At 54.0% G+C, this 12584-nt stretch overlaps 1 protein-coding gene and 1 long non-coding RNA gene across 3 annotated transcripts in view; one reads left to right on the forward strand and one right to left on the reverse strand.

Moving 5' to 3' along the window:
- LOC137344519 (acidic mammalian chitinase-like) overlaps positions 1-12584 on the reverse strand; it is a 179126-nt gene that overhangs the window by 70924 nt on the left and 95618 nt on the right. The window contains exon 1 of one of the 2 annotated variants that reach the window (XM_068007553.1): positions 1457-2702. The exons of the other annotated variant lie outside the window; for it this stretch is intronic. Coding sequence (XP_067863654.1) covers positions 1457-1769 — 313 coding nt within the window. The 5' untranslated portion in view covers positions 1770-2702. Of the gene's footprint in view, positions 1-1456; positions 2703-12584 lie in introns of those variants that run through there. 2 annotated transcript variants of the gene reach the window in all.
- LOC137344521 (uncharacterized) overlaps positions 1-12584 on the forward strand; it is a 33981-nt gene that overhangs the window by 4065 nt on the left and 17332 nt on the right. The gene's annotated exons all lie outside the window — the stretch shown is intronic.

The following is a 12584-nucleotide window of genomic DNA, read 5'->3' on the forward strand; positions in this document are numbered from 1 at the left end:
CACTGATGGTTCAGAGTTTAGATCCCTAGTTTATGATGAGTTAACTGATTTCAGTTGGTGCTAAGGTTGGCCAGGTGCTCCTGGGTTAGGAAAGAGAAATACAGCCAGGATTCCCAGTCCCAAAGGCTATCCACTGACTCCCATTAGAAAAGGCATATACGGGGACATTTGGATAAGGGTCTGATCAGTCTCTGCTGTGATGCCTCCCACAGTTAACTAGCCCAATGATTCACACTCTCCAGGATCACAGGGTAAAGAATGGTAATTGGCTTGAGGTGCCAGTGCCTGTGAAATGGGAACCCATTATGAACCCTCAGGAGAGGAGGAGAGAAAATGGGCAAAAAAAATCTCTAAAAGGAGAAGCAAACAGCAGTATTTAATAACAAGCTGTGTGATCAAAACACCCGAGGGGCTAAACTTTCCTTCTTATTGCTGCTCATTTTCAGGAGGGGGAGTGAAATTGTCCAAAGAGCCATTACGACAATCTGTGCCACTTCCAGGATTTTGCTCCAGAAGTGACGGCGGACACAAAATATATCCGGCTATATTTGGGATCTTAATGAAGGGAATAGATCATCTGACATACTGTCTTTCATTAATGCCTTAGCAACGCTGAATGTCAAGAATGTCATTGCGTTCCAGGGTCCAGCATTGCTAAGGAGGCGGGATGGGGGATTAAAATTTAAAAGTGCGCTTTAACTAAGGCAGAGTGATCAATTGCCTTTGTCAGAGTGGCAAATTTTAAAACTTTAAACTTTAGATACATTTTTTAAATCTTCAGGTGGTACCGCTGGTCATGCAATGCTGTGGCATGGCACCACAGCAATTTCCCTTACCGTTCCAACTGAGTCGGATGCCCCAGTGGCTCTGTGAATGGTCCCAGTTCCCACCCTCCATATGTAGATTATCCTGACCCTGGGAAATGGGCTGGGGCCAGAGGCTCAGGCATGGGGTGGAATAGGGTAATCTAGGTCCATGAAGTTTTATGATGTGGATGAAAATCCTTCTCATGCACCATAATCGTAATACAACAAACATTCTTTATGTCACAGTTTCTGGTTTTTACACTAGATATTCACTTGGGCCAACATCATTGGTCACTCCAGTAAGTAGACCTTGTGCCCCCTAAGATCCGGATTGCACCCCTTCCTGCTCAATATCGAGATAAGCATTAGCATGACTCAGAGGTTGCAAAACAAACCTCTCAGTCTACATACCGGCTACTGAAATATTGCACATACCACCATATAAATTCTTTCTTCTTCATGGAAGGCAGATTGAAATAACACTTTACAAGATGTGTCACAGCTTCAGACCATTAAGTGGTTTATTTGCATAAATTAGATAAATAAACATATACAGATTTCACAGTGAGAACAATCAATTTTCCCACACTCCCCAGCTATAGAAAAGAATAAAGATGCAACTTATTATCTCACTACGAACAAGGGCTTACCTCTAGCTAAGCTTTCGAAACTACATTGGTTCCGACTTTTAAAACACAGATAGTTTCTTTCTGCAACTGCTGTAAAAACACAGCCCGCTTTTTTCTGAGAAAGGGAGAGAGCCCGATTTGGCAGCGACCCAAACTTCTGTGGAGATTGGACGCAGGCCTCTGCACTGCTAAATTGGTTATCGCTAACAATGTTAAACTGAGACCTCGGCATTTCTTGTCTGTACTTGGGAAAGAAAAACGCAGACGCATTGGTTAAACTGATTCTCAAAGTCAGCATTTTTGTGCAAATATTTGGATAGGAATCCAGTTCCATACACAATATTGTATTCAACTACAGAATTTGTTTGGCTGAGGCAAATACCTCAGCTCTTGTCATATTTTCCACATGGAGTATTGAGCAACCATTTGACATTCTACCAAGTTAAAAATAAAACTGCAATTTATCCATCTAATTTTCTTGTTAATCCATGGCAAATACCGTGTTCAACTTTTGAAGAGTATGGAAACATTTCTGCACCAAAATAAAAAAACATCAAAATAAATAAAGTATAGGCGGCAAAGAGGAGTGTTGTTTTCTGCTCCAGTGCCAGGTAATGGTTAGTCATGCATTTCTGTCTCCGATTCCCCCACACCATTTCTCGATTTCACCCAAGCTGTTGGAAGAAGGTGCTGACAAGAAGCTAGGTGCTTACCCACAGGGAGGGGTGATTAAGAAAGAAAGAAATAACTTGCATTTATATAGCGCCTTTCGCTACCTCAGGATGTCCAAAAGTGCTTCGCAGCCAACAAAATGCTTTTGAAATGTAGTCACTGTTGTAATGTAGGAAGCGTGGCAGCCAATTTGCGCACAGCAAGCTCCCACAAACAGCATTGTGATAACGATAAGATAATCTGTTGTTTTCGTGATGTTGATTGAAGGATAAAGGTTGGCCAGGCCACTAGGGAGAACTCCTCTGCTCTTCTTCAAAATGGTGCCATGGGATGTTTTATGTCCACCTGAGAGGGCAGACATGGTCTCGGTTTAACGTCTCATCTGAAGGACACCACTTCCAACTCCCTCAGTACTGCACTGGAGTATCAGCCTAGATTATGTGCTCAAGCCTCTGGAGTGGGAATTGAACCCACGACCTTCTGACTCAGAGGTGAGAGTGCTACCAACTGAGCCCCAGTTGACAAATTAAAGAGTAAATCACCAAATTTTTGTTCTCATAGGAACATAGGCCCCATTTTAATGGGGGGGAGGGGGGCATGATGGGCATGAGCCCCAAAGTGGGCAGCGAAACAGGAGAGTCTGGGGATGTGGAGGCAGTGACGCACACTGTATGATTCTACGGGGGAACTTCTCTGGTATCTCACCCGAGTGCCCGGACACTGAGGAGTAGAATTTCCTTGCGGGTTCCCCGATCTCCCTTCGTTACCTCTGCAGGGGTACGGCTCTGGGCAGCCCCAGAGAAACGGTGTAAATGGCCACTGATGCTCCAGGGTTTCCGCCGAAGTTACGGCAGGAAATTGGCAGAACTCCCAAGGAAATTCCCAGGTGCGAGCCTCTGTAGGCTATTCAACCATGGTGGCCATCATAGGCCGACCCAACCCTATTCTTACCTATGGTCACTTCCCAGCAGCAGTTGCTGGATAACAATCAGGAGTGAGAATTATGGTCAATTTTCTTTCCCTCTGCCTGGAGACACTGAGACCGACTGCAGCTCTCCCAGTGCTGCCGTGGCTGAGGTTGGCTCATTTGGCTCACAGCAGGAGTTGAACCTTCTTGGTGGGTATAATTCAGTGACACGAGGCAGTGTAGTTACCCACTGAGCTATCGGGCAGCTTGTGTATCACTATTTTAGTTTGGAATTTGAATCGAATTTTGGCCGAATTGATATTTTCTATACTGATCAGAAGAAGCTGAACTCAGACAAATGAAAGTCTGGGCATGGAATTCATTGCTTATTTTGAAATAAGATAAAGAAGGAAAGACTTTTGATGCTAGCAAGTGCTGCCCATGTGTTTATTTTGGAGCCTTTTGCATCCTCAGGACATCACAAGGAGCTTCATAATCAATGGATTTCTTTTGAAACTATTACCTCAGCTAGCTTAGCAGTCAATTTGTGCACAGCAAGGTCCCATTAACAGCAATGAGGTGAATGACCAGTTATCCGTTGTGGTGGTGTTGGTTGAGGGAGGAATATTGGCCAGGACACCGAGAGAACATCCTGCTCTTCTCCAAATAGCCTTTCACATCCAAATGTTGAGCAGACAGAGCTTCAGTTTAACATTGCATCCGAAAGGCAGCACTTCCAATAAAGCAACAGTTCCCCAGTGCCTCATTGAGGTGGCAACCTGGGTCATATGCACAGGTCCTGGAGTAGGATTTAAAGCCGGATCCTTCTGACACAGAGATAAGAGTGTTACCAACTGAGCTAAATTGGCACTTGGACTTTGCATAAACAGAGGGTTAAGTATGCATATTACTCAAACTTCAGAACTTAGCATGAAGTTCACGTAAGTAAACAGTGGTAATAAATAAACACATTTTTTCCATAATGAGAATCAACTAAATATTTATACTACTGCACTCATTGGGTTGGCTGGATTCCCCAGTGGAAATTGCTGTAGGCACAAAAGGCCTTGTTACGTCTTTTAAAAACAAACGGATGAAGTCCTTGATAATATCAGTATGTTTTCTGATTTCGTCCTGATGGCAGAACACGACAAGAGATGTCTAGGTAACATTGATCACGTCCTGCATGTAGAAAATATGTTTTCACAAATAATGAGTGAGGAATTACAGCTGCAAGAGATAAGCCAGAGGTCACTGAGCCTGGTTATTAACATCTGCTGAAATGCTTTGATGCTAGCAAGTGCTGCCCATGTGTGTACTGCATTAGCTTTTCAATGTAAACTCTGCTATTTGAGCCTCACATGTAAACAAGGCTGCCTCATTTCTGTGGGAAATCGTGAGGGAAAGGCCTGTCTGACAATATTCAGCAGATGATGGATCGTCAAGCCTCTGCAAATGATTAGAAACAAACGTCCATATAAGGAAATCTAAATTCTGCCTAAGCAAAATCAGCTGTTAGCATAGACAATAGTGTACTTAAAGACAGATGCCCCGGGATTCGGATGGTATGGGAGGACATAAACACAGCTGATCTATCTGGGCCATGTTCGAATTTGGGGAGGAGAGAGGATCTGCCGGTTTTACGCCCCATTTAAGTTCTGCCCTAAAATCCACTGGAAATGAGGAAGGATGTAAGATGCACCTACCCTGGTTAAGGTGCAGCCATGGAATAGTGGATTTAGGCCAAGATGATGTCATCCGCCCTAAATTCTATCATTTCTGCCCAAGGATTCACCGATCTAACTTATGCCGGTATAAAACAGGGATAACTTAGAACAGCAACTTAAATGCGAATTGCTGTGTTTCACTGTGCTGTTAGACAGAGACTCATGACTTTACTGTCGTTTGGTCTTCTGGCAATTTTCTGTTTTGCTCTTTATTTTGGAGGCCCCTAACTTCATTTGAAACTCTCCCTTTAAGACTGTTTCTTGTCTGGGATATTTCCCTGAAATGAAGGGGAAGGCTGCAAAATATATTAACCATTGGAATTCCACTCTTAATGATTTATTTGTTGGAGGAGGAAGAAGAGTAGTAACAGCAGGCAACTGGGAAGCTAGGCTCATAAGGCTGCACTGCAGGAGATCTAGACCCGCCTGCTGATACCTAACTATCAGGATTGATAGCCCCAGATGATCATTCCTCAATATATCCCCAGAACTATGTGTCCAGAGTCCTTGGTTTTCTGCAAGACGTGTTTAGAGGATCCTGGAGCCGCGACTCACTCATGAAAGCTCTGCATTGTAGAGACCCTCTCTGATAGTGCCACAAAGAATGGCATTGGACTCTGCTGCCATCCCTGCCATCGGCGCACATCTTCAGAATATCCCTGTAGTGCTTTCAGATGGCTCAGCAAGCTTCCCCTATTCTGGGCAGTACCCCTGACATCCAAATGCTCAACATCTCCTTAGCCTCCTCTCAATTACATCATGCTCCACCTCCAATACCTCATCCTCCACCTTCCTTACGAGTTGCAGATCACCCTATGTCAATTCCTCATCTAGATGATCAGTATCACACTGAGTTAACTTATCTGGGCTGGTGAGTGCAAGTGATAATATTTCATGACAGAGTGGGGCAGTTCCTACTGGCAGTGCCAGATGTTAATGGTTGCGGCATTGGTTCCTTCTCTCTCTTTGCAGCATCTTTCCTCCTTCCATCTTCTGTGGAGATAAGAAGAATGAGAAATGAGAACTGCTGTCCACTTTTTCCTTCCTGTCAGGCTCATTGGTCTCCACAGAGTATAAGCCTCAAAAAAGAGAATTAATTTCTGATCTTGTCTCTTGGTCAGCAGAAACCAACGGGCCCCTATTTAATGGGGAGCCGGGGATGTGGAGGCCCTGCCGATCTTAACGGCATGGCCTCATTAGAATATTGTCGACCTGCCCCCCGCCCAGCAACCGGGTACCTGCGGGGACAATCCCCGTCACTCGGAAGGGAGCGTCAGCTCCGGGCTGCGATTGGGGTGGGGGGTGGGGGAGGAGAGACTCTTGATCAGAGGAGGTGGGGAGGATGCTCACAGTCAGCAGAGAGGGGTGGGGAAGGCTCGTGATTGGAATGGGGGGGCATTGGGGTCGGGTTTCTCGATCCTGAAATTTTAACACCCTCCCCCCAACGACCCTCAGCCGCCTGTCTGCCCCATCTGGGGGAACAGGCACTCCCAGCATCCCCTCCAACATTAGTCGAGTGAGTTCCCAGGATTTCCTTTGCCTCTTCCTCCTCCTCCTGCAGTCCTTATAGCCTGTCCTTCTTGGGAATTGTGTGCAATCTTTTTCTAGATCACAAAAGAGCACTTGTTATTGTCAGTCACAGGCTGCTTAATTTGACAGCTATTTGAGAATTCTCATAATTTCTCTTATGGAATTCCCACAGAGATAGCGAGGCTTCAATCCACATGCATGCAGTGCAGGATGCTACATCCCTTGGTCCCTTGCTTTTTGTGGTATATATCAATGATTTAGACTTAAATGTAGGGGGCATGATCAAGAAGCTTGCAGATGATACAAAAATTGGCCATGTGGTTGATAGTGAGGAACAAAGCTGTAGACTGCAGGAAGATATCAATGGATTGGTCAGGTGGACAGAAAAGTGGCAAATGGAATTCAATCCGGAGAAGTGTGAGGTAATGCATTTGGGGAGGTCAAACAAGGCAAGGGAGTACACAATAAATGGGAGGATACTGAGAAGTGTAGAGGAACAGGGGGACCTTGGAGTGCATGTCCACAGATCTCTGAAGGTAGTAGTACAGGTGGATAAGGTGGTTAAGAAGGCATACGGGATACTTTCCTTTATTAGTGGAGGCATAGAATATAAGAGCAGGGAGGTTATGCTAGAACTGTATAAAACACCAGTTAGGTCACAGCTAGAGTATTGCGTACAGTTCTGGTCACCACATCACACTAGATTGCACTAGAAAGGGTACAGAGGAGATTTACGAGGATGTTGCCAGCTATGAGGAAAGGTTGGATAAGCTGGGGTTGTTTTCTTTGGAACAGAGGAGGCTGAGGGGAAATTTAATTGAGGTGTATAAAATTATGAGGGGCCTAGATAGAGTGGAGAGGAAGGACCTATTTCCTTTAGCAGAGAGGTCAATAACCAGTTGGCATAGATTTAAAGTAATTGGAGAAGGATTAGAGGGGAGCTGAGTAAAAATGTTTTCACCCAGAGGGTGGTGGGCGTCTGGAACTCACTGCCTGAAAGGATTGAAGAGGCAGAAACCCTTAACTCATTTAAAAAGTACCTGGATATGCACTTGAAGTGCTGTAACCTACAAGACTAGGGACCAAGTGCTGGAAAGTGGGATTAGGCTGGATAGCTCTTTTCGGTCGGCACAGACGCGATGGGCCGAATGATCTCCTTCTGTGCCGTAAATTTTTATGATTCTATGATCCAGTTAATTGAAGTCTTCCATGTGCAGGTATCTCAACAGTTTAGTGCACAGAGTGATGCCCTTAGATTTGTAAATGCATTTTTAATATAAATATAAGTCTGAAATGTAAACAATGTATATTAACAACAGCGTGCAGCCATAACACGAATCTTTGCTGACCTTGTTGGGTCATTAAATCATGTTTTTGTCACTCCCAACAATATTCTAATGAGCTGATGCTGCGCTTTCTGGCAGAGTCAGAGTCGGGGTCATTGGGTGGGCAGAAGTCTCGCTGCACCGCCACGCACCGCACCGCACTCCCACCGCACGGCACCTCATCACACTCCCAGCGCACCGCACCGCACTCCCACTGCACGGCACCGCACTCCCACCGCACGGCACCGCACTCCCACCGCACCGCACCTCATCACACTCCCAGCGCACCGCACGGCACCGCACGGCACCGCACTCCCACCGCACCGCACCGCACTCCCACTGCACGGCACCGCACTCCCAGCACACCGCACCGCACTCCCAGCGCACCGCACCGCACTCCCAGCACACCGCACCGCACTCCCAGCACACCGCACCGCACCGCACTCCCAGCACACCGCACCGCACTCCCAGCACACCGCACTCCCAGCGCACCGCACTCCCAGCGCACCGCACCGCACTCCCAGCACACCGCACCGCACTCCCAGCACACCGCACCGCACTCCCAGCGCACCGCAGCGCACCGCACCGCACTCCCAGCGCACCGCACCGCATTCCCAGCGCACCGCACCGCACTCCCAGCGCACCGCACCGCACTCCCAGCGCACCGCACCGCACTCCCAGCGCACCGCACTCCCAGCGCACCGCACTCCCAGCGCACCGCACTCCCAGCACACCGCACCGCACTCCCACCGCACCGCACGGCACTCCCAGCACACCGCACCACACTCCCAGCACACCGCACTCCCAGCGCACCGCACGGCACCGCACTCCCAGCGCACCGCACGGCACTCCCAGCACACCGCACCGCACTCCCAGCACACCGCACTCCCAGCGCACCGCACGGCACCGCACTCCCAGCGCACCGCACCGCACTCCCAGCGCACCGCACTCCCAGCACACCGCACCGCACTCCCACCGCACCGCACGGCACTCCCAGCACACCGCACCGCACTCCCAGCACACCGCACGGCACCGCACTCCCACGGCACCGCACGGCACTCCCAGCACACCGCACCGCACTCCCAGCACACCGCACTCCCAGCGCACCGCACGGCACCGCACTCCCAGCGCACCGCACCGCACCTCATTACACTCCCAGCGCACCGCACGACACCGCATTCCCAGCGCACCGCATCACACCGCACTCCCAGCGCACCGCACGGCACCGCACTCCCAGCGCACCGCACGGCACCGCACTCCCAGCGCACCGCACGGCACCGCATTCCCAGCGCACCGCACGGCACCGCACTCCCAGCGCACCGCATCACACCGCATTCCCAGCGCACCGCACGACACCTCATTCCCAGCGCACCGCATCACATCGCACTCCCAGCGCACCGCACGGCACCGCATTCCCAGCGCACCGCACGGCACCGCATTCCCAGCGCACCGCATCACACCGCATTCCCAGCGCACCACACGACACCTCATTACACTCCCAGCGCACCGCACGGCACCGCATTCCCAGCACACCGCATCACACCGCATCACACCGCATTCCCAGCACACCGCATCACACCGCATCACACCGCATTCCCAGCACACCGCATCACACCGCATCACACCGCATTCCCAGCACACCGCATCACACCGCATCACACCGCATTCCCAGCGCACCGCATCACACCGCATCACACCGCATTCCCAGCACACCGCATCACACCGCATTCCCAGCACACCGCATCACACCGCATTCCCAGCGCACCGCATCACACCGCATCACACCGCATTCCCAGCACACCGCACCGCACTCCCAGCGCACCGCACGGCACCGCACTCCCAGCGCACGGCACGGCACCGCACTCCCAGCGCACCGCACCGCACCTCATTACACTCCCAGCGCACCGCACCGCACCTCATTACAATCCCAGCGCACCGCACGGCACCGCATTCCCAGCGCACCGCACGACACCGCATTCCCAGCGCACCGCACGGCACCGCACTCCCAGCGCACCGCACCGCACCTCATTACACTCCCAGCGCACCGCACGGCACCGCATTCCCAGCGCACCGCACGGCACCGCACTCCCAGCGCACCGCACCGCACCTCATTACACTCCCAGCGCACCGCACCGCACCTCATTACACTCCCAGCGCACCGCACCGCACCTCATTACACTCCCAGCGCACCGCACGGCACCGCATTCCCAGCGCACCGCACGACACCGCACTCCCAGCGCACCGCATCACACCGCATTCCCAGCGCACCGCACGGCACCGCACTCCCAGCGCACCGCACGGCACCGCACTCCCAGCGCACCGCACGGCACCGCATTCCCAGCGCACCGCACGGCACCGCACTCCCAGCGCACCGCATCACACCGCATTCCCAGCGCACCGCACGACACCTCATTCCCAGCGCACCGCACGGCACCGCATTCCCAGCGCACCGCACGACACCTCATTACACTCCCAGCGCACCGCACGGCACCGCATTCCCAGCACACCGCATCACACCGCATCACACCGCATTCCCAGCACACCGCATCACACCGCATCACACCGCATTCCCAGCACACCGCATCACACCGCATCACACCGCACTCCCAGCACACCGCACCGCACTCCCAGCACACCGCACTCCCAGCGCACCGCACGGCACCGCACTCCCAGCGCACCGCACCGCACTCCCAGCGCACCGCACTCCCAGCACACCGCACCGCACTCCCACCGCACCGCACGGCACTCCCAGCACACCGCACCGCACTCCCAGCACACCGCACGGCACCGCACTCCCACCGCACCGCACGGCACTCCCAGCACACCGCACCGCACTCCCAGCACACCGCACTCCCAGCGCACCGCACGGCACCGCACGCCCAGCGCACCGCACCGCACCTCATTACACTCCCAGCGCACCGCACGACACCGCATTCCCAGCGCACCGCATCACACCGCACTCCCAGCGCACCGCACGGCACCGCACTCCCAGCGCACCGCACGGCACCGCACTCCCAGCGCACCGCACGGCACCGCATTCCCAGCGCACCGCACGGCACCGCACTCCCAGCGCACCGCATCACACCGCATTCCCAGCGCACCGCACGACACCTCATTCCCAGCGCACCAGATCACATCGCACTCCCAGCGCACCGCACGGCACCGCATTCCCAGCGCACCGCACGGCACCGCATTCCCAGCGCACCGCATCACACCGCATTCCCAGCGCACCACACGACACCTCATTACACTCCCAGCGCACCGCACGGCACCGCATTCCCAGCACACCGCATCACACCGCATCACACCGCATTCCCAGCACACCGCATCACACCGCATCACACCGCATTCCCAGCACACCGCATCACACCGCATCACACCGCATTCCCAGCACACCGCATCACACCGCATCACACCGCATTCCCAGCACACCGCATCACACCGCATCACACCGCATTCCCAGCACACCGCATCACACCGCATCACACCGCATTCCCAGCACACCGCATCACACCGCATCACACCGCATTCCCAGCGCACCGCATCACACCGCATCACACCGCATTCCCAGCGCACCGCATCACACCGCATTCCCAGCGCACCGCATCACACCGCATTCCCAGCACACCGCATCACACCGCATCACACCGCATTCCCAGCACACCGCATCACACCGCATCACACCGCATTCCCAGCACACCGCATCACACCGCATCACACCGCATTCCCAGCACACCGCATCACACCGCATCACACCGCATTCCCAGCACACCGCATCACACCGCATCACACCGCATTCCCAGCACACCGCATCACACCGCATCACACCGCATTCCCAGCACACCGCATCACACCGCATTCCCAGCACACCGCATCACACCGCATCACACCGCATTCCCAGCACACCGCATCACACCGCATCACACCGCATTCCCAGCGCACCGCATCACACCGCATCACACCGCATTCCCAGCTCACCGCATCACACCGCATCACACCGCATTCCCAGCGCACCGCATCACACCGCATCACACCGCATTCCCAGCACACCGCACCGCACTCCCAGCGCACCGCACGGCACCGCACTCCCAGCGCACGGCACGGCACCGCACTCCCAGCGCACCGCACCGCACCTCATTACACTCCCAGCGCACCGCACCGCACCTCATTACACTCCCAGCGCACCGCACGGCACCGCATTCCCAGCGCACCGCACGACACCGCATTCCCAGCGCACCGCACGGCACCGCACTCCCAGCGCACCGCACCGCACCTCATTACACTCCCAGCGCACCGCACGGCACCGCATTCCCAGCGCACCGCACGGCACCGCACTCCCAGCGCACCGCACCGCACCTCATTACACTCCCAGCGCACCGCACCGCACCTCATTACACTCCCAGCGCACCGCACCGCACCTCATTACACTCCCAGCGCACCGCACGGCACCGCATTCCCAGCGCACCGCACGACACCGCACTCCCAGCGCACCGCATCACACCGCATTCCCAGCGCACCGCACGGCACCGCACTCCCAGCGCACCGCACGGCACCGCACTCCCAGCGCACCGCACGGCACCGCATTCCCAGCGCACTGCACGGCACCGCACTCCCAGCGCACCGCATCACACCGCATTCCCAGCGCACCGCACGACACCTCATTCCCAGCGCACCGCACGGCACCGCATTCCCAGCGCACCGCACGACACCTCATTACACTCCCAGCGCACCGCACGGCACCGCATTCCCAGCGCACCGCATCACACCGCATCACACCGCATTCCCAGCACACCGCATCACACCGCATCACACCGCATTCCCAGCACACCGCATCACACCGCATCACACCGCATTCCCAGCACACCGCATCACACCGCATTCCCAGCGCACCGCACGACACCGCACTCCCAGCGCACCGCACGGCACCGCATTCCCAGCGCACCACATCACACCGCACTCCCAGCGCACCGCACGGCACCTCATCACAC

Source organism: Heptranchias perlo, chromosome 27, assembly GCF_035084215.1.
Source record: "Heptranchias perlo isolate sHepPer1 chromosome 27, sHepPer1.hap1, whole genome shotgun sequence".
In the NCBI taxonomy this organism is placed as follows: Eukaryota; Metazoa; Chordata; class Chondrichthyes; order Hexanchiformes; family Hexanchidae; genus Heptranchias; species Heptranchias perlo.